General features: G+C 34.0%; 1 protein-coding gene across 8 annotated transcripts in view; it reads left to right on the top strand.

Moving 5' to 3' along the window:
• CNOT4 (CCR4-NOT transcription complex subunit 4) overlaps positions 1 to 22,572 on the top strand; it is a 148,932-nt gene that overhangs the window by 102,057 nt on the left and 24,303 nt on the right. For 6 of the 8 annotated variants that reach the window (XM_054493776.2, XM_054493774.2, XM_054493770.2 and 3 more), the window contains exons 8-10: positions 10,291 to 10,348; positions 12,688 to 12,937; positions 14,161 to 14,658. In XM_054493776.2, the coding sequence (XP_054349751.1) occupies positions 10,291 to 10,348; positions 12,688 to 12,937; positions 14,161 to 14,658 (806 nt within the window). Of the gene's footprint in view, positions 1 to 10,290; positions 10,349 to 12,687; positions 12,938 to 14,160; positions 14,659 to 19,658; positions 21,389 to 22,572 lie in introns of those variants that run through there. The other 2 variants (XM_054493780.2, XM_054493779.2) reach the window with 1 other exon arrangement.

Genomic DNA, 22,572 nt, shown 5'->3' with positions numbered 1-22,572 from the left:
ACAAATTATTGTAAAATATAAATTTGTAAAGTGTTAGTGTATTTTCTTATACACTAATTCCTTGCATTGTGTATTTTCTTAGTCTTTTTTCTTCTTGCGAATGCATGTAAACCATTATACACAGAGTTACCTTGGTTTGTTACATTTGAAAACCTAATACATATTATTATGAATAATTTCCCCATGTCACTAAAACATAATTTTTTATGGCTACATAGTATTTCACTATATGTTCATATTTTAAATTTATTAAGCCAATCTTCTGCTATTGTATGTTAGGTTGACTTTGTTGATATTATTTATAACACTGTGACATGAACATCTTTACATGTAAATGTTATATGGTTGTAACATATAAATGGTTATAGCTTTGATTGTTCCTACAAGTAGAACTGCTGAGTCAGAGTATGAGAGTACCTATTTCCTTGAATTGGGTATTTTTTTTCCTTCTGCATACGTGCCAATTTGATAAACAAAAAAAACTGTCTCATTTTAACTTGTATTTGATTAACAGAGTGAACTTTTTATGCACTGTGAGTTTATATGTTTCCCATGTTTTATTTGTGTGTTTAAAAGTTTTATATGAGTTACAGAGATCTGAACTTCCCCAATCAGTTGATCAATTATTTGTGTTTCAAAATACATTGTAAATCAGTTTTGGAAGAATTTATATTCTTTGACACTGAGGCCAGGCCTGGTGGCACATGCCTGTAATCCCAGAACTTTGTGAGGCTGAGACAGGAGGATCACTTCAGGCCAGGAGTTCGAGAGCAGCCTGGGCAACAAAGCAAGACCCCTGTCTCTACAAAAAAACAAAAACAAAACATTGACTCCTCCCAACCATTAGCATAGCATATCTCTCTTGTGCCTTTCAGGAAAGATTTTCTTTTTCCTGTTTTATTGTATTGGATCTCCTACCACCTCTTTCTATTTGAAAAATGCTTAGGCTAAACAATGCAAAAACAGTGTTAGACAAGTAGCACTAGCAGGTGTTCTTACCTCATACTTTACTTTTATGGGGATGTCTTTAGTGTTTTATTTACTCTTTAAGGATGATTTTGATCATTTACTTGAGATAAGTATTTTTAATCACAATATGAAATACCTTGTTATTCCTAATTTATTGAGACTTTTTTCCTTTAGATTGGAAATGAATATTGGAATTTACCAAAAGTATCTTTGGCATTTATAACAAGTAGTTAGCTTTTACTGTGTTTAGTCTGTTCTTGCATTGCTATAAAGAAATACTTGAGACTGGATAATTTATAAAGCAGAGAGATTCAATTGGCTTACAGTTCTGCAGGCTGTACAAGCATGATGCTGACATCACTTGGCTTCTGGGCAAAGCGGGAGGCAGGCACATCATATACAGCAATAGCAAGAGGGAGAAGGTTGTGGAGGGAAGGTACCACACGCTTTTAAATGACCAGATCTCCTGTGAACTCAGAGCAAGAGCTTACTCATCACCAAGGGGATGGCCCAAGCCATTCATGAGAGGTCCACCCCCATGATTCAAATGCCTCCCACCAGGCCCCACCTCCAACACTGGGGATTATAATTCAACAGGAGATTTGGTGGGGACATATATTCAAACTATATTGTTTACTTATTTTTGTGATCAGTTATTAATAGATTTGCTAACATTTTATTGACTTTGCCTTTATTATAAAGTATAGTCAGGTAGTCCATAGAGCACATTCATAACTGTTTTGGTAGCAGGAGAATGTCTAGGAGCCACAAGTTGTAAAGGGGGAAACAGGAGGAAAAAAGGAAATATAAAACAAGTAAACTCATTTACTAATTTTGCCCAAAGCCAGTGCTACAGAACCTCAGCTGGGACCAGAATAAAAAAAATTTTTTGAGAGTCTTGCTGTCACCTAGGCTGGAGCACAGTGGTGCAGTCATAGCTCACTGCAGCCTTGACCTCCCAGGCTCAAACGATCATCCCACCTCAGCCTTCTGAATAGCTGGAACTACAGGTGCACACCAACACACCCAGTTAATTTTTCTTTTTTTTGTAGAGATGGCGTTTCACCATGTTGCCCAGGCTGGTCTCAAACTCCTGGGCTCAAGCGATTCGCCTGCCTTGGCCTCTCAAAGTGCTGGGATTACAGGTATGAGCCACTGTGCCTGGCCAGAGCAAATTTTGACATAGGTGTACATGCTTTGCATGAGTACATGATATGGAAACTTTTTTTTTGGGGGGGGGCCGGGGTTGGGGATGTTTTCTGTTTTAATGTGGTTACCTAAATTTATTAAGTGACAATTAATGGCCCAAGTTACAGAGAGTAAGCCTTTGGCTGACTGTCAGTCATAGCAAAGGGTCTGCTTTGGTTTCCACTTCCACATTGCCATTACCCAGGGTAGGCATACAGAGGAAGTAGGTAGTAGGGATGAATTTGTAGATAAGATTTCTTCCCACAGGAAAGACTTGCCAAATTAGAGTGATGAGCAGTGTAACTCTTTCCAAGGTCGTACCCAAGAGATAGGTTTCTTCTTCTTCAAGGTAAGTTAAGACTTAAACTTTCTAAGAAAAAAAGAAACTCAAAGAAGGGTTTCATTTTCACATTTCTTGGCATTCCTAGATAGTGGGTAGCAGTTTTACAGAAAGAATTGCAAGAAAGCAAAGCCTGGAACCTTATAGATTGAGACTCGAAGCTTAAAATGTGATTTTGTCTTATTTTCAATTAAGCCAGTGTACGAATCTTAAGAGTACTATAGCTATTAATCCTCACTGAATCCTGACATGGTCCCCGATACACATATATGATAGTAAGTGAATTTTTCTATAATATATTTTACTCTTATTTCACCTAGTGAGCAGAAAATTCTAAAAAAGGAATTTGTCATCTGCTCCCCTTCATTATTATGAATTTGAGAGTATATCAGTCTTAATGAGTTTTGAACTGTATATGTGCTATGAATAAGTTGCTTTGAAAGGATGAATACAAGTAATGAGAGTGGGAAGTGATGAAGCCTTGCAGTAATGATGCTTAAGGACTGGCTATTTTATTATTTTTAAGTTTGGGGCTTTGAAATATCTTCATTTAGATTGAGATGCTATTTACGTACCAACTGTGAAAGGAATAGTAACTAGGTAGGCTGCTGTGCCCAAGACAGTGAGCAGGCCTAGTTACAAGAATTGTGGGGTATGCAGATCACTCAGTGTAAATGGTTATGACTTGATATTGTGGCTGAAACAAGCCATCATTGAGGAAATGGAGATGTTCAGCTTTAGACTTAGGTGGAACGAGGGTGGAATAAAAGTTTTGAGTCTTCTGTGTTCATTTAATATCCTCAGTAGGCCTGTGTGGTATATATTGTTTTCTTACTACAGGTAAAAAAAACTAAGTCTCAGAGAGTTTAAACAGTTTACCAGTATCCCACACAAATAAGCAGTAGATAAGATTCTGACTAAAGTCTCTGTGACTTTAAAGCCCAAGCTCATCCCTCATTCTCCCACTCTTCAGTCTAGAAGAAGTAAAATTCTTAAGAGCAACTCTTCGAAAAAACTTTTTAAAACATAAATCAAATTTGCTTAAATGAAACTGTGCCGTAACTATATGTAGTATGATCTTGAAAATCTCTGGTGCTTGAGGCTTATTACCTGAAGACAGATGTAGTGGATGGATTGTAAATTCCAAGGAATTGATGTTATTTTTAACAAACTTTCCCTGAGCCACAGATCGGTGGCAGTAATGGATTAGCTAGGGAAATGGTGAAAGGGAAACTTCTATAGGAATTTATCAATTTTTATTACATTTGAGGAGTATACATCTTTTAAAATAAAAATACAGCTATATCCTTACTGAAAATCAAGTATAATCTCTGATAGACTGAAGGAATAGTCAGAGTACCTTATTAGTTCAGCAGAATGGGAGTGGTCACTGCATGAATTCTGTTCTCATACCCTGACATTATTTGGTAAAACTCTTGAGATTTAGAAAAGACATAGTTCATAGATTTGTGGAAAAAGGTCTCAAGCAGAGATTGTTAGATTATGAATAGGCCTCAGGATATTTGTGAACACTGAAATTTTATGTAAAATTTTGCATCTGTGCACATTCTTTTGAGAGAGAGAACTGACCTAAAAATAGTTATCAATTAAATACTGGTGTGGAGGGCACTGGTCTGCTGATACCTCTAGATAGATTAGAGGTGAATTCAGGAGTGGAATAAAGCAGTGATTCTCAAACTATGGTCAGGTGCCATGAGAAATGGACTAGTAAGTTAAGTGGGTGAGTTAAAGTTTGCTAAGATTTTATATTTACATTAAAATCAGTGGATTACTAGGTTTTTCTGAGTTTATATCTCAGAATCTTCCTTATTTCTCTTCAAAAGTTTTCTTCCTATGTTGTATTTGGCTATATACAGAGTTAGTGCACATGTGCATATGCAGTGAAAAACTAGTAAGTGAACTGGGATATCTTGGCCCACCTAAGTAGAATATGGTCAAAAAAGAAGTTAGAACCACTTGTCTGAAGTATTTGTTCCAGAGGGTGGGGTGGAATGAGTGTGGGGTGAAGGGGCAGTTAAAGATAGGGTTGTGGGTGCCCTTGTTTACTAGAATAAAAGTAAAGCAAATAAGAAGTGTGTTTAGGTTTAACTTAAATATAAATCTTTTAAAAACATTAAGTGTATTACTGAAATACAGAATTTATGAGTAAGTGGAGACTTGCTGTTTTTGAAAGGTTACCACATTTTGTGATATGTTTAGGCTAGTAGATGTCCATATTTTGACTTTATTATTAAAAACTAATTCTTTCTACTTATTAATAGTTATCAAAACATTTATTTTCATTCATGTTAAGTAGGTCATGGGGTTATGAGAAAATTCTAATTAAAATCGTGTTTACACAACTACAATCGTTCTAGGTTTAATAAGGCATATTTTTCTTGCCTTTTTATTTATTTATTTTTATTTTTTACTTTATTCTAAAGAGAGAGGATCTTGCTGTGTTGCCCAGGCTGGCCTCTAATTCCCGAGCTCAAGTGATCTTCCTGCCTCAGCCTCCTGAGTAACTAGGACTATAGGCACATGGTGCTACACCCAACTTCTTATTCTATTAATAGCTAATTATGCCACTTAGATGTGGCCATGTTTTAGTAGTGAAGTAATACTTTACATGTTAATGTATATTTGAAGCCCATGTCAAAGTATATTCTGTAAAGGCAAGTTTTACCTGTTGATAACTTAAATATATCCTTTGTGTTAGCAAGTGTTTAAAAATATCTCAGAATTACTTAGGGACTCAGGTAAATGGCAAAATTAAGATAGAGTCTTTGAAATGAATATATGTGGGAGTATTTAATTTAGAAGCAAAATGAATATGTATTTGTATATATAGTAACATGACAGTGAAATTTGGAAATGTCTGTTATGTTGACTTTTATCCTTATGTAAATTTTATGTTTAAAATGTAAGTAAATTTTATCTTTTGTTTAAAATGTAAGTAAAAATCAGTAAGTCACTTTGACTATTTTTCTTTTGAATTTGGTAAGCAGAAAAACTAAACCTTCTAACTTTTTTTTAGTCCACCCCCATCCTTGAAAATGTTTTTTCTTTGATTCTTCTACTATGTAATTGGTTTATGTTGCAAATTTTTAAAAGTAATCATGAGACTATGTTTAGTGATTTGGTTGGCATCACCATTAAGGAAGTAGTAAAAGAAAGTAAAATTCAAGCATTGCCTTTGGAGCAAGTTAGAAGAAATCAAAACTTGGCTGAACATCTACAAATCCAAACTGAGACCCAGCTGTGTCAGTGACTACCTGTTTGCAGACAGTTTTGAATTTGATTTCTTTATCTGTAAAACAAAGTATTTAAATTTGACTTTAGTGATTTCTTCTACTTGTGAAATCTAATAATTTGAGAGACTTTGAGGAGTCTTGATGCCTTTTCATTGTGTTCCTCTTCTCTTCCTTTGTTTCAGTGATCATCAAATACCAGATGCCTCAATTTAGACTAATTGAATAGAATTCTCATGATGGAGTCTGGATATATACTTTTTACTTTAAATAAATAAATATGTATATATTTTGTGCATATATGTATTTTAAAAAGCTCTGTTGCACTTTTGGGTTAATTTACAAATATTTCCTCCTAAGAAATATGTAATCTCAGCCAGGTGCCTTGGCTCACACCTGAATCCCAGCATTTTGGGAGGCCAAGCCTGGCAGATCACTTGAGGCCAGGAGGTTAAGACCATCCTGGCCAACATGGTGAAACCCCGCCTCTACTAAAAATACAAAAATTAGCCAGGCATGGCGGCATACATCTGTAATCTCGGCTATTCGGGAGGCTGAGGCGCAAGAATCACTTGCATCTGGGATGTGGTGGTTGCAGTGAGCCAAGATAGTGCTACTGCACTCCAGCCTGGGCAACAGAGCGAGACTCTGTCTCAAAAAAAAAAAAAAGATATAGTCTTACCATGGGTTTTTAAAACAATTTAGGACTGAAACTTAAAAAAAAAAAAAGGAAAAAATTAGTGAGATCGTTTGTATAAAAATACATGTTTTTGAATTTTTATGTACAGGGATTTATACATACAGCATTGCCTTCTGGGAATATCTTGATTGTGTTAGGAGACCAGATTACCTATTAGTGCTTCTTAGTCCCACTTGAATCCAGTACTTTTCAATGAACTGCATGGTATTTATGGACTTCAGCATCTTGATTTCTCTTTCTCTCAGATCATGACAGTTTCATTGTATGAGTGAAGTACAGGTGTAGTCAGTCTTCTCAACTCCTAGCCTTTTCAGAGATGGTTGTCAACCTCTGTTTTTGCCTCTCTCATTCTTTGTTTTAGTTCAGTTTATATTATCTGCTTTTCTTTGCTTCTATCCTTGAGGATAGAATTGGTATCTTCAATTTTTCAAACACCTTTCTAGCTTTTTCCCTCACTAGGCAACTTCTGCCCCCATTGAAAATGGAATGAACAACAAAACTTTAGCTTCAAAATGCAAGTAATTTTGTTTAGTGCAGTAGAAAGAGGTTGATTTAAGAAAACCTGTAGGTTTTTTGTTTGTTTTTAAATTTAAAAAGCCCTGTGCAATTTATCTTAGTGCATCCAAATTCTTATATCTGATAACATTGGGACCTGGCAATTTTTGACCAGGGAATAGTCCATTTCATGGAATACTCTCTTCATGAGTAAATCTTGTATTTATTAAAGTTTTTATTTTCTTAGCAGTTACCCTCTTGGCATATAATGGGTGGGCGGATGCTGAAAGTAAAAGAAATTTATTAATATGACCAGAGCTTAAGCAGACTCAGTGCTTATCCTTCATGAGGAAGGAAGTTCTATATCTGATGCCAGTGGAGTTGTGAGGACTCTGACCTGTTGGTCGTAGTCTCAAGATAACTCTTTTCTCTCCAGCCATTAGAGAAACGAGGAGTTCACATTTATTGGAATTTGTAAATATAGTTTTTCTTTCTATTGGGGTTACCCATGTGTTTTCAGGGATTCTCCTATCTTTTATTCTTTTCCACTGATAGTTCCAATTATTAATATAATATCAGGTGTAACTATAATTGACTTGTTATAGTCCACATAGGAAATAAAATAATTTCTAGTTATATCTTTATTCTTTAAGCTTTTCATTTATTATTCCTTTAATTTGTTATTGTTAAAATAAATTGAGAAGAATATAGTAAAACTGAGTAGAACATACATTTACTGGTCTCTTGCCATAATCCTGATTTTTCAGCAGCTATTATCAGATAGATAACACAATCTACAAATTTTAAAACATCTTTGATAAAACTTTTCCAGGTAAAGCATAAAGTATTATGAATCAGTGCTTAGGAAATTGCAGTTGGATGGTGGACAAGGTGATATAAGTTATTCTAATTAGTTGTAATCCAGAAACATCCTTAAGATTTATTTTTTATGTAATATTTTCATATGTTGCCCTGGCCATTAGCAAGACTGACCTCATTTATATTGAAAATTATTATTTAGTGCTCTTATGAAAGCACTAAATTGGGTGGTGACTGGGAAGATGAACCAAGATCCAGACACTAGAAATTGTCCTTTGTAATATCTTTCTTTTAGCCTTTTGTTTCTATTATTACCTCTTTCTCTCAACTTGAAGCCCTTATTACCATAGTATAAGTATAGTGCAAGTTTATCTCGGATTGTCGCTATTATATTCCGCCACCAAATTAATCTTTCTAAAACACTGCTTGTTTAGGTCATTTCTGTGGCCTGTGGAGCCTAACCTGTGTTTACCTTTCTGTCCTTACCTTCCATTATTATTCCAGCTGTCCCATTTGTCAGCTAAACTAAATGCTTAGCTCTCCCAACACTGTCTCTGACATTTTGACCCTTGACACAGGAGGTATTCCTACCTTTAATGCTGTTCTTTCCCCTTTCCCCCTTTCTTCTCTGCTGGGTAAATCTTTTTAAGGACCTACTTAAATTTGAACTCCCCTAGGAAACTTTCCCTAATTGCCCCACTTGTAATAGCTTTGCTTTCTTCTTAAGATTTATGGCATTGTTTTTGTTTGTTTGTTTAAACAATTCATTTGATAGCAAGCACTGGCTGATGTTTGTTTGTACTTACCTTCTTTGTGCACTTATCTTCTTTCCCCCAAATACTTCTAAACTTAGTGGGCTCAGGTCTATATCTTTAAACTGTTTGCATTACCCATATTACTTAATATTCATTGATTTATTGCTGTTTTATGCATAATAAGTAAAAATGCTCTTCAAGTAAATTTCAAATCTGTTTGCTTATAATCAAGAACATCTGGCAATGTCTGCAGAAGATGCACCTGGGGTTCAGATTGGGTACTAGCCCTTGTTAGATTTTTTTTTTTTTAGAGCAATTAAATATGGTATCAGTAAGTTATCTATTTGAAAGGGGACTTTGTGTATATTTTCAGGGAATAAAATAATTTTAAGAAATTTGGAATCTTAATTTTTTTCCTATAACACAGTATCAGAACAATACATTTGAGTAACGATAGTCATGTACTGCATAACAGTGTTTTGGTCAACAATGGCTGGACCACATATACAATGGTGGTTTTATATAATTATAAATAACTTTTTTACTGTACCTTTTCTATTTTTAGATATATTTAGATACACAAATGCTTACCCTTATGTTACATTGCCTACAGTATTCAAAACAGTAACATGCTGTACACGTTTGCAGCGTAGGAGCACTAGGCACTATATAGCCTCGGTGTGTAGTAAACCATGCCATCTAGGTTTATGTGAGTGCACACTTTAATGTTTCCACGATGACAAAATCACCTATCAATGCATGTCTCAAAATGTATCCCGTCATTAAGCAACACATGACTGTTTTTGTTCATGTGCTGAGTTAAATAAAGTTAGTTATAGGAATGATATCAGTACACTGGTGCAGTGCTTATAGAGATTTTATTTTGTCTTTAAGTCAGTCAAGATAAAATGGATTTGAAGTCAGTGATTCTCTTACTTTACCATGGTACTGCATTTTCTCTATATGAAAATAAAATGTTAATGTTTTTGTTTGAATCAGTAGTTTGGCCAAAAATGTTTCTTTTGTCTCATTTCACATGCCTTCTCTAGGGTTATGATTAGTATATAGAAATATTAAAAGAAATATATTGCTCTTAAAAACCTATGGAGAATATTTCAATAACTTTTATGCCCTCTGTCAAACACCCAGAAAAATGTCAGTATTATTTCAAAAACTGAAATGGGGAATATGTTTATCACATGCACAAAAATAAATGGTAGATTAGACTTTGATCTATTAATTGTAAGCAGTGCCTTTTTTCCCCCATAAGCTATTATTTTACCTGTTGTTTTTGGAGAATCTAATTACAGTGTAAGTTCCTTAAGGGTAGAGATTTTATACAGATTGAGTATTCCTAGTTCAAAATTCTTGGGAACAGAAGTGTTTTGGATTTCAGATTTTTTTTCTTTTGGATTTTGGGATACTTGCATTATACTTATTGGGCAAACACCCCAAATCTGAGAATCTGAAATGTGAAATGCTCTAGTGACCAATTTTCTTTGAGTGTCATGTCAGCGTGCAATAAGTTTCAAATTTTGAAGCGGTTCAGATATTGGATTTTCGGATTTGGGATGCTCAACCTGTACTTCTTTGTGTCCTCAACATTTAATCAATATTTTACTTCCCAGTACCTCAATAAACATTTGTTAAGATGGTAAAGTGTCTGGTTTTTTTTTTTGTTTTTTTTTTGCTTTTGAGGAGTTTGTTTTTATTGTAGGAGAATGACTATATTCTGATTATTCTGATTTTATTCGATTTGTTTTCTTTTTACAGCCCCATTGACAAACCTTCAGATTCTCTCAGTATAGGGAACGGTGATAATTCACAGCAGGTAAGATTTGAATACAGTATCACTTGATTTATTTGCCGTACTCCGAAAGCAAGGTATTCCATGCAGGTGAATTTTCTAAAAATACTTTACTGACACAATTTAAAAACACTTTTGATGCTCATCTTTATTAATCATATTATAGTTAGCCTTTTTCCCCCAGAATATATAGAGCATAGTTTAACCCTTTTTTAGTGACTCAGAATTATCATTATGACCAGATACTATTATCTTTAGAGTCTGCTAATGTTATTGGTCTTTTTGACCCTGTGCCAAATGGTCCCAGGCTAGCATGCCTTCTGAGTTCTTGCTTTTAAGAATTGTATTCCTACCACATACTCCCCTTGCCCCTTGCTCTCTACTTTAATTTTCTATTTCAGTCAAGTGTATTTGTCCCTAACAGTTTCCCTTCTTATTTTCCCCAAATGACTATCAGCTTTGAAATGATAAGCCAGATAAACTGTTCAAAGTTGAATCTACTGTGAAACTGAGTGGAGTGCTGACCATTAGAGCATGCTTTATGTCATCTTGTCTTGTTGCTCAGGGAACTTTTTTTTTTGGCTAGTTTTTCACTCCTTGAATTTCTATACATCTTCTTACATTGGTAAAATAAATGTAATTTAGTCTCTTCCATAAAGAATAGCCAGTCCTCCACAGTATTTGTGAAAAACTTAGAGATCTAAAATATAATGCTTTTCTAAACGTTTTACTGACACATTTTGTAAAAGAATGTGGAAATCTGTATATCCCCTTGTGTATTTTAGTTGCACATTAAAATTTTTTATAGGTTAAAAGTAGTTGCAAAGGATGTAATTTCCAGCATATTAGAAATATTGGTATCTGAGAAATTTGATGTTTTGATATCCCATCATAATGTTTTGATCATAATCATGTTTTATTATCCTGTCATCCATTTAAAAAAATACACATGCTCTCCTTTAACAATCATAAGTTTTACATTATTTTTTTCTCTGTGAACTAATTTTTCTCTTTCTTTTATTATAGAGTTTTATCTTAATGCAATATAGTTTTTGCTTGAAAAGCATATACTTCTCTTAAAAATAGGCATATAAATTTTTGGATTGAAATAATGTTTTTGTGGTCACAGACTTCAAATGCCAATTTTTGTCTTCTGAATTTTATTAGTAGTATTGAGGTGACACTATACATAAATGTAGATTTTAATTTTAAAAACCATGAAACAAATAGTAATAAATAGTAAAATTATAGTAAAATAAATAGTAAAATTATACTGAAAATTCATCTCTTAATGAAGAATAGGGCCATTTTAAAATTGGTTTGTATGTATCTCTAGATGAATGTTACCTGTTGGTAAAAGAGCCAAGTTTCAGCAGCAATCTAGTCGTGTTTTTTATTTTTCTAAGATGTAAGTGTTGAGATACTTTATTCATATAAATAGGTAGATGGAAGGAGAAGTATTATATCAGTACCACTCAAGTCTTTCAATTTCTTCTGAATTAAATACCTAAGAATCATACAAAGATTTATTATATAAAATTATTTTTAATGATGTGTTTGGAAACAACTTAATTAGATCTTTCTTTAATTTTCTTGAAAACTAAAATATCGAGAATCACTAAAATATCGAGAATCACCTAGCATGTAAAATAATCTAGTCATTACAGTCAGTCACTCTCTTATCACCAATCCATGTATTTCTAATAATTTGTGTTTGGCCTCTGGAAAGTTTTCACTCTTGAGCAAAATACTACAGTAAAATCCCAGAATGAGAAATATTCTTTTCTTGGTAAAGTGAGAGAAGTAAAGTTGTAAAAAGAGAGGAGACGGCCGGGCACGGTGGCTCATGCCTGTAATTCCAGCACTTTGGGAGGCCGAGGCGGGTGGATCACAAGGTCAGGAGATCGAGACCATCCTGGATAACGCGGTGAAACCCCGTCTCTACTAAAAATACAAAAAATTAGCCGGGCGTGGTGGTATGCGCCTGTAGTCCCAGCTACTTGGGAGGCTGAGGCAGGAGAATTGCTTGAACCCCGGAGGCCGAGGTTGCAGTGAGCCGAGATCAAGCCACTGCACTCCAGCCTGGGCAACAGAGTGAGACTCCATCTCAAAAAAAAAAAAAAAAAAAAAAAAAAAAAGGAGACTAGTTTAATCTTTTCAGGCAGATTAATATTTTTTTAAAGAGTATATATGTAAGTTAATGATTTAATGGATTTTCTGAAACTTCATGCTTTCATTAAAACATCTGCAATTACCACAGTTTGTGAAACACTATTCTAATACATTTAGTTGCAAACTTTTTAATTGTGGCTTATTAAAATGTATAAACATGTAGTTATTATTTGTTTTCCTTTTTTATTCAGATATCTAACAGTGATACGCCTTCACCACCACCTGGTTTGTCAAAATCCAATCCAGTCATCCCCATCAGTTCATCCAATCACAGTGCACGGTCCCCTTTTGAAGGGGCAGTAACAGAGTCACAGTCGTTATTCTCAGACAATTTTCGCCATCCCAACCCTATCCCAAGTGGGCTTCCTCCTTTCCCCAGCTCCCCACAGACATCCAGTGACTGGCCTACAGCACCAGAACCACAGAGCCTCTTCACATCAGGTATATAACAATAGTACCAAGTATTAGTAATTATGCTCTTAACATATTGTTGACAGACTAACATGAAACTCGTTAGTGGATATATTTTTATCTTTTGCCTCTCTGTTCTCTTTTAATAAAAATGTAAATATTTAAACTACATGGAATTAGGTGGTTAGATACATTGTTGTGTGACCTAGAAATTACTGTGTTAAAAGATTTCTCCAGAAGTAAAGGGTTATATTATTTTCCCAATAGTAAAAAGCTTATTCCTTTGGGAATTTTTTTTTTCATTTTTACTTTTTGGAGGTGGGGGTCTTGCTCTCTCACCCAGGCTGGAGTGCGGTAGTGTGATCTTAGCTCACCGCAGCCTCACACCCTGGGTTCAAGTGATCCTCCCACCTCAGCCTCCTGATTAATTTTTAAATTTTTTGTAGAGACAGGGTCTTGCTATATTGCCCAGGTCTTGAACTCCTGGCCTCAAGTGATCCTCCCACCCAAGCCTTCCAAAGTGCTGGGATTACAGGCATGAAGCACTGCACCTGGCAAGGACTTAGATTTTTAATTAGATTTGTATTTTTATTTAATTAGATTTGTGTTTAAGATTTTCCACCCCCAGCTGACAAAGATGCAGGTTATTTAGTAGTAACAGTTATGTTACTACTAAATGGTATTTTTGAGCCATTTCCATTTTTATCCATTCTAAATTCTCTCATTACTATGAAAGGTGGCATAAAAGTAACATTGACAACAGCACCTGTGGAGCAGAAAATTCCAAAAAACTATAAGGATTAATATAAATACTTTTTAATTAAATTATATTTTTTCTTAGTATAGAAAGCATATATTCAAAATTATTTGTACTTTGATAAATACATTTAAAAAATCAACTTTACTAATTAAAATCTGTTAAATTATATTTATTTCATGGAAGTGACTTAGGTTGGTTTTGATTATGAATGGTTGAGAGTATAATTGGAGTGTCAAGTACATTTTTTCCTTTGATTAGCAAAATCAATCTATATCATTCAGTTTTTGAAGCTAGTAGCTTAAGAGTTAAGTAACTGCTAGAAGTATATAAGGCCTTTTGTAATTATATGATCTTAATGTGCTAAGAAGTCACATAGATTTTGCACTTACTTAATTTGTAAAATGACATGTTTAACTTTCAGTAGCATGGATACTTATTAAGTATGAAAATGAGCTATGTATCTGATATTCATCACTATTTTTCTTCCCAACAGAAACAATCCCAGTATCATCCTCTACAGACTGGCAAGCAGCTTTTGGCTTTGGTTCTTCTAAACAACCAGAGGATGATTTGGGTTTTGATCCCTTTGATGTCACTCGAAAAGCCTTAGCAGACCTGATTGAGAAGGAACTGTCCGTTCAAGACCAACCTTCCCTTTCGCCCACATCTCTTCAGAACTCCTCTTCACACACTACAACCGCCAAAGGTCCAGGCTCTGGATTCCTGCATCCTGCTGCAGCTACAAATGCCAATTCTCTCAATAGTACCTTTTCAGTCTTGCCCCAGAGGTTCCCTCAATTTCAGCAGCACCGAGCGGTTTATAATTCATTCAGTTTTCCAGGCCAGGCAGCCCGCTATCCTTGGATGGCCTTTCCACGCAATAGCATCATGCACTTGAACCACACAGCAAACCCCACCTCAAATAGTAATTTCTTGGACTTGAATCTCCCGCCACAGCACAACACAGGTCTGGGAGGGATCCCTGTAGCAGGTAGGTTCATTTAAAGCCTTTGAGAATTTTTGAATAACTCATATTTTCAGGTTGTTGGGTGGATAGGGAAGTAACTGTTGAATAACAGAGTACTAATATCTTGGAAATGTCAATGAAAGATTAGTCTTTATCATAATCTAAACTATATTTTTCATTAGATGGATGCCTTGTAATATTGAGCTTTATAAGGATGGTGGAGTATTATACTTAGTTATTGTTTGGAAGCATTTTACTTAATAAGATAATTACCAAACTTTCATATGGTATACAAATGCAAAATGAAAAAGAAGAAAATGGTCTCTGAAGTTATGGTACTATAAAGTCCAACACCGTGGTGAAAATTATGATTTTATATTCTAAAGTAAAATGGTTAAAAAAATTTTTTTTAATGATAATTAATGAGAGCATGAGGGATAAAGCCACTCTCTACCTACTTTTGGCAGTCACTTGTTTTGACTGATACACATATACACACACATCAAAACTGAGCTATAAATAAAGTACTTGAGAACTCTGATTATTAATGTTTTACAAGCATACCATATGTCTCAGACATACCCTTTTGTGAAAGAGAAATTGTTCAAGGAAAGATACTTTCCCATTTGATCTGCCATGTTTTTATTTCTGGGGAAAAATATGAAGTATATATAAGGTAATGTAAGTTTGATGCCAAAATACTTCTGGTTTTGTACTGCTACCCTTGAAGGTTTCAGAACTTTTGGGTTTTAAGATTCTATATAACATTTTTTAGATGAAGTATCTTCTATATCCAAGGGAATTATTCTTGTTAATAGTGTTCTCATTTAACTTTGGCTTTAGAGATGATGTTAAAAAAAGTTTGTTCTTCTCCTGATTCTCTCAAGTGAGATAGAATCATGATTCTCTCAAGTGGAATACAATAGTTTCTCACTTTGTTAGACTAGTTCTTCACATAATTCATACAATTTATTGTTATCCCTTGTCAGGTATGGCATGGCACAGTATTATCATAATAGGATACTTTTATCAGCAGCAAGGCGTTCACTCTCTTGTTTTTAGCAAGGCTGTTAGATGAATTTACAGAGGTCTATCAAAGTTCTTTATCCCTATTCCCTTTGGGACCGACAATATTTCATGTTTTAGATGAGTAGCTAGGTTAAGAGAATATAGTTTGTGGCTGTTGACATAGTGAAATTTACCGTTGATACAGTGAAGTTAATTTACACAAGCCTGGTAGCACCTAATGTAGTGACTTGCACAGTGATGGGACTCTTATTTGTTCATTTAATTATGGTAGTTAGTAGGTAACCAGAGTGACATTTTTCAGTCCTCTTCTTCTACATGATCCTTACTTGTGAGACAATGTGTTCAGTTCCAAATACTCCTTTTATTTCCTTCCATTCAAGATAGCATATTAGAATGTAATTTTCTTTCATTCTACTTTGCTTTAATCATTTGGAAATGTGGCATTTTAATTACTAGTAGTGTATCTCATAATTGATTATAACATTCATTAAAAGTTAAAGTTAAGTTCCCCCAAATCATCAAAACATTTAAAAATTACACCAATTACAGTGAATATGAGGGTTCCTATTTGCCCATCAATGAATTAGGACATGTGGGACATATTAAAGAAGTTTAAGATATGGATAAAATTTCCACATACTTAAAGTATAGTTGAAGAGACTAAAATAATGTATGAAAGTGGTAACTATATGTCTGATACTGGAATCTGAGAGACATCAATGTACCCTGTAATTCTTGGGGAGGCTTCATTGAATAAGTAGGAATTGATCCCTACTATCATATCTTAGATTTGGGTTAGCAGCAGGGGAAGAGAAAAGGCCTTTTATGTTGATGGAAACCTCCTGAATAAAGGCATAGAGGCAGGAATTAGTATGTCATTACACTGAGAAGTAATACAGCTACCTCCTGTAATAGGAGGTGCTTCTTAAATTGTATAGATATAATGGATGAGAAGATGAGAAACTCTGACAGTGAGGCAAAATGGCATGGACTTGGTATGATAGGAAGTAGGATGCCTTTATGGGATTCTAGTTATTAGCTGTCTTCTTTTTGTGCTTTTATTTGACTTATTACGTGACGATCTTTGATTTTCTTCCAATTTCATAGTCATCATATTATCCCTTAACACTGAAGAGTAGTTTTAACCCATATATTTCAAACCAATAGTTATTCTCAGAATGCTGCACTGGTAATGAGAAATCGCTGATTAGTGAGTTTAGTTGTCCTTGTGTTAGTCATTTAAAATCTTCATCTAAAGTAGATGCTTTATGGAAAAAATGTGACATTAAATTATGGTCCTATCTTTGTGGATTTTGTTTTGATTTTTAAAAATTTTACCGTATACTCAACCATAGAGCATTAAACCTTTTTTTTTCAGAGATGCTAAAAATGTAGTCACCAACTTTAGGTTCTGAATCATTGTACTATTTGGTAGGGGGTGGGAGAGTTTATTTTGGATTTTCCATTTCGGGCTATGCAGACTTGCTTGGTATTTAAATGGTGACTTATGGTTAAGCTTATTATTAGGTTATTTTTAAGGCTCTGGTGACTAGAGAAATTTTAGTTTTAATGTACCAAAATTTAAAAATTTTTATCAAGAGTCTCACACACCAGAATCCTCTCATGGATTATAAATATTTGGTAGATGCCTCAGAAAACTGAATGTGCTAAGTCTCAGAGCAGAATAGCTGTGTAATTGTAGCCAGAAGATTTAGGATTTTCAGTAACTATTAGAAATGACAGAAAGTGAAAATCTGGAAAACTATATATACATCTTAACTGTGTCTAATTTGAAGCAATTTAATACCTAGGTAACTCACTTGCACCTGTTGTAACTCACTTGCACCTGAGTTGAACTATTGAAAAGGATTCAACTTTGTATCCTTTAGCAGTTATCATGATACCTTACACAGGGCAGCTGTCACTAAATGCTTCAGTAATAGAGAGAGTACATACCTGTTTCAGTGGGAACTGCTACTTTAAGATATACTTAGACAATATTTTAAACTAATTCTACACTCTGGAAAGGCATATATATTTATTCTCTAAATATGTAGAGCAAAATATGGCCTCTGACCTATAAGAGCAAATCAGAGATGGCAGTCACCTACATGTCATACAGATAGAGTGTCTACTTACTATACATTTGTACTTAAATTTTTATTTTTGGTTTGTTCAGTGAATTATTAAAGATTGATATATCTGAAACCTATCATGGGAAAAACAGTTGCCAGAGGTTTGACAGAAATGCAGCTTCCTTTTTTTTGATCTAATTGAAAAGTTTTGTGTTTAAAATTAGTAGTTATTTCCTTAATTAGGTGAAACCTTTTTAGCAGCATTTGGTTTACTAAGTTTAGAAATATTTTTGACATAAATATTCTTGGGGGAAATTTTGATTCGTGAGCAGTTACAGTAAATTCATTCAGATCTTTTTTTTATTATTATTGGAATCATATGCCTTCTTTCTACAAAGTGATTTACCTTGTCCTAAAATGTGACTTTATTTTGTCCAATTCCTTCATTTTAGGAATAGCAAAGCTGTGTTCCAGAAAGCTTAAATAATTTGTTAAAGGTCACATATTCAATTAGTAGTGGAATTAGGATAAGAACTTAGATCTCAGATTCAACAATGCAAATGTTTTTCCACTACAACGATGCCCTCCTTCATAAATGAAGATCACTGGCATGTGCTTTAACTTGGCTTTGTTCCCGTGGCAATTGGTTTTTGCTCTCACACACTTGCAAGTCCCTTTTTATCAACAGTATCAACTCATGAGACAAATTGGCCCAGCTCAGGGGTATATGGCCTATTGTTACAAAATAGAATAAAGTTTATCAACTTGATGGAAATCAGTCTGTTTCTTAGTCCTTATTAATATCATTTTCTTGCTAAGAACTCTAGTCTAAAATTTGCTTTACACAGCCTCATTGCTATGTTCTTGGGGTTTATAAGAATCTTTGCCAATTTACTGAAAAACTACAAAATCACCTGTTATATGGATTGACAGACTCTTTTCCTGCTTTGTCAGTTATCCTTCCACATGTAATTTTGTAGATTTGTTTTAAAAAAAAATTCTGCCAAGTTGTTTTTATTCCATGATGTTAAAAATTATTTGGAAAACATAAGTCAGTAAGCATTGTTGTTTCAAGATATACCTCAAAAAATATTCGAAACTGTTTAGGATTGGATTTTTTTTCATGTTTTTGTTCATTTAAACTTTACTTTTGAGAGGGCGTTTTTCTTTAAATTTTCTTTGTTTCTATATGAACTGTTTTAACAGTGACTTGATTGAATTTTGAGTCATGTGTGAAACAAGTCACTTGTAGTCAAATAATTCTCGGTTATAATCAGGACGACTGATCTCATTCATCTATAATTCTCTGACCTAGAAGTAGTCATCTCATTTTCAGTCAATTGGATCATTGTACTGTTAACATTTTACTATTTTTCAATTACTTCAAAGGTAAACTTGAATTTTCAGATGTTGTATGTTAATTTACTAAGTTAATATTTATAGCTTTTATTTCATTTTTTTCTAGTACATAATTTATGCTTTTAAAACATGGATTTGTAATTTTTCTCTTTTAAAAATCAGTTTTCACTTCTGTAAATCAAGGTTTAATTTTTTCACAAAATACTATTAATAGTTACCATTTACTAGGAGTATCTATAAGAGGTCCAATTGGCTTGGAAAAGAATGGCTTTCCTGGTCTTTTTTTTTTTTTTTTTTTGGTAGTATGTTTATAATCTAAATCTATAGTATTTGTTCTTATCTCTGAAACAATACTACTCAGAATATATTTAGAATATAACTACTTTCCAGGTACTTGAAAAGTTTATATTTTAAAATTCATGTCTTGTTTCACACCTGGATTCCAAACATTAAGCATGTATTTTATATATGTATCAGTATTCCAAATATTGAAATCATTTTTAAAGGGACTGTTAACAAATCTAGTCACCCATAACTAGACCATGACTGACTTTTCCACAGGGGAAGAAGAGGTGAAGGTTTCGACCATGCCACTGTCAACCTCTTCCCATTCATTACAACAAGGACAGCAGCCTACAAGTCTCCACACTACTGTGGCCTGACAACAGAACTGAGAGGAGAGGATTAGACTCTGGGGTGCTTGCATGGGCAACTGGATTTTTGCATGATTCCTTTATGATTTTGCTTTTAATGTATACACCCAAAAGAGCCAATATAAACGTTCCTCATGCCTACAGCTAGCGTGTTACCTCATAGTTGTTGAAGTATTCCTTCATTAGGCCTTTAACATAATTTATTAGTGTAATAATTTTGGCATTGTTTCTCATGAGTGATACTATTTCTAACTCATAAAAATAAACTTGTAGTACTAAGATCCCAGGTGAGATTAGCTAGAATTGTTGTTATTTTGGCTCTATTATTGAAAAATTATACAAAGGTAATGGTAGTACCTTGTTTTCTGGTTTGTGAAAAAATAATATTCTAATCTCCTGAAAAATTTGCAAATTAACAAGATAATGTCTATTGCATTCTTTGAATACTTGAGAAGAAAGAATACATATAAAACAAAATTGGTGGTGTCATTTAATGCTCAGAAGGATATTGTTGGCGATTGTTTTTAGTTGTCTAGATTTATATCCTATAATATGCATTACATGTGTAGAAACTGTTTTGTTCTCTCTCTTTTGCACTTTTGCACTTTTTGAATGGTTGTTAATTATGCATAGATGGTTAAAAGATAATTATTGTAGCCTAAATGCAATATAATCTCTTTTCTAATGCACTGCCTAGTATACCAGGAAATGCCTCAAAAACAGAACGTCAGTTTATAGTTGACTTATCTGAAACTTGAATACGGAGTAAACTTTGTATGTGAAAAGCAACCATAGTAGTGTAACATTGTTACTGAACAAACAGTAATTCTGTGGGATATTGTTTTGGAAATTTCATTGTTTAATAATTAAAATGTGATAATAAGATAATATTATAAGTACCTGACCAGAATGAGACTAAGGCAGAAGAGAAGAGATTGGATGTCCTCTAAAATTAGGCCACCTAAATTGTAACAGATAATTTTAATCAAGAGACTAGTGGAGTACTTTATTAGGACATAATGTGAAGTGATATTTCTGAAAACACATTTCTTGAAATAGTTTTAAAACTGATAATAAAAGAAAAGAAACTGTACTTAGTTCGGAGCAGTGGACAAAAGCTGATTCAGAAAACATGACCATATTCTGCCTAAATGAAGCATCTGGGAAGAAAGGGAAAGTCACACCTCCTCTTGAGATTTTAACCATTATGATAAAAGGTATGCTTTAATTTGTTAAAAAAAAAGTATGAAAGGGGATAATGTGAATACAAAAAAAGAAGCCTAGAGATTGAAAACAATAATAATAGAACATGTTATTAGGAGATGGTACTTAATGTCATGTTGGAGTTGGAGTTTTCAAGGTTACCTCTGTATAAAATTGGATTACTTTCTGTTAGATATAATGTGACAAGTTAAATGACTTTATCCCAAGGTACAGTGAGGTAAACAAAAATCTATTCTTAGGTATCCTTAGATTTGGTTAACTGAGGCTGTAGAAGCAGCAAATTGTCTAGCCATTTAAGTTATTTTTGTAAAATTCAGCATAAATGTCAATCTCTAATTTCTATCTAGAAGTGAGTTTAAGACATTACAAGAACATTGCCAATTTGGAAAATACCAATAAAATATTGTAGACTTATCAGCCTTTTACTGTAGCTTAATTTAATTATGATTTTCATTTTTACTGTAAGAGGCCAAGACTTCACTTATGTCTCCTGTGGGGCTGAGGCTCCTGGGCCTTGTTATTATAACAAACTCTGGCTCCTTGTAATGATGCTTACTAGCTCAAAGCTTTCTCCAGCATTCAGTGTTAGCCTTTCATTGCCTGGATCTTCTTACAAAGCCATAGCAAGTGGTTAGTTCCATTTGCTCCTTGGTGTTGAGAGATATACCTGTTAAATGAGGCTTCTTTCCTTTCTCATTCATAGCCAGTGTGGAAAAATCATCAGGTAGTTTGCCCAGATTTGCCAGAGCCCTAAATAAAATCACAAAATGATCTCCCTGCCTGCTTCTCCTCCCCACCCCCACTTACATGCACACCGTAAATCAAGAAAATGTGTTTCGGGCAGTTAGACTTTAACTTCTAAATTTTTGCATAGAATGGCTAAACATGATCTTTTGACTCACTGTAATTCCTACACCTTCCTTGTAAGCTTCACCTTTTTGCCTACCTAATATTTTATTTAAACATGGTTTTTTAAAAAACCTGAAGTCTTAAAATCATAGTCATAATTAATTTTACACTAAAGGACAGAAGAAATTATACAACACATAAAAGAAGCCACCACTTCACATAGCAAGCAAATTGAAACCAAAATGACAGAAGAATGAGAAATTCTTTAAAAGCTTCAGGTTTTTGTTGTTGTTGTTGTTGTTAAATTCCTGCATGATGCATCATGTGCAAGGGAAACTTAATATACTTTTACACCCTTAACCTTTATAAAGTGACTAGCTTTTCCCTTAACATAGGAATTTTTAACCTGGAGCCCAGATTTTTGAGAGTACTCACAAAATTGTGGGTTTGTGTGCATGTACATATGTCCATTTTTTTCTAGGGAGAAGATCCATAGTTATTAGATTTGTGAAGGATTTGGTGATCCCCTTCTCCCATCAAAAAAAAAAAAGAACAGCTGCCTTGAAATGTTTTTAGTGCCACCTTAGGGAATAGAGTCCTGTACTGAATGATTTTAGTTATATGATGAATTATAAGTGCCTCTTTATTTTCTAAGATCCGTTAGAAAATATTTTTTTATGACTAATAATGCTTTCCTTTTCATTCTATTATTGAGTTTTGGTTTTCCACATGTCACTTTTGTGTACTCT

The sequence above is a fragment of the Pongo pygmaeus genome, chromosome 6 (genome assembly GCF_028885625.2).
Source record: "Pongo pygmaeus isolate AG05252 chromosome 6, NHGRI_mPonPyg2-v2.0_pri, whole genome shotgun sequence".
Classification (NCBI taxonomy): Eukaryota; Metazoa; Chordata; class Mammalia; order Primates; family Hominidae; genus Pongo; species Pongo pygmaeus.
Note: the sequence above shows the minus strand (reverse complement) of the source record. Positions and strands in the feature narration are given on the sequence as shown.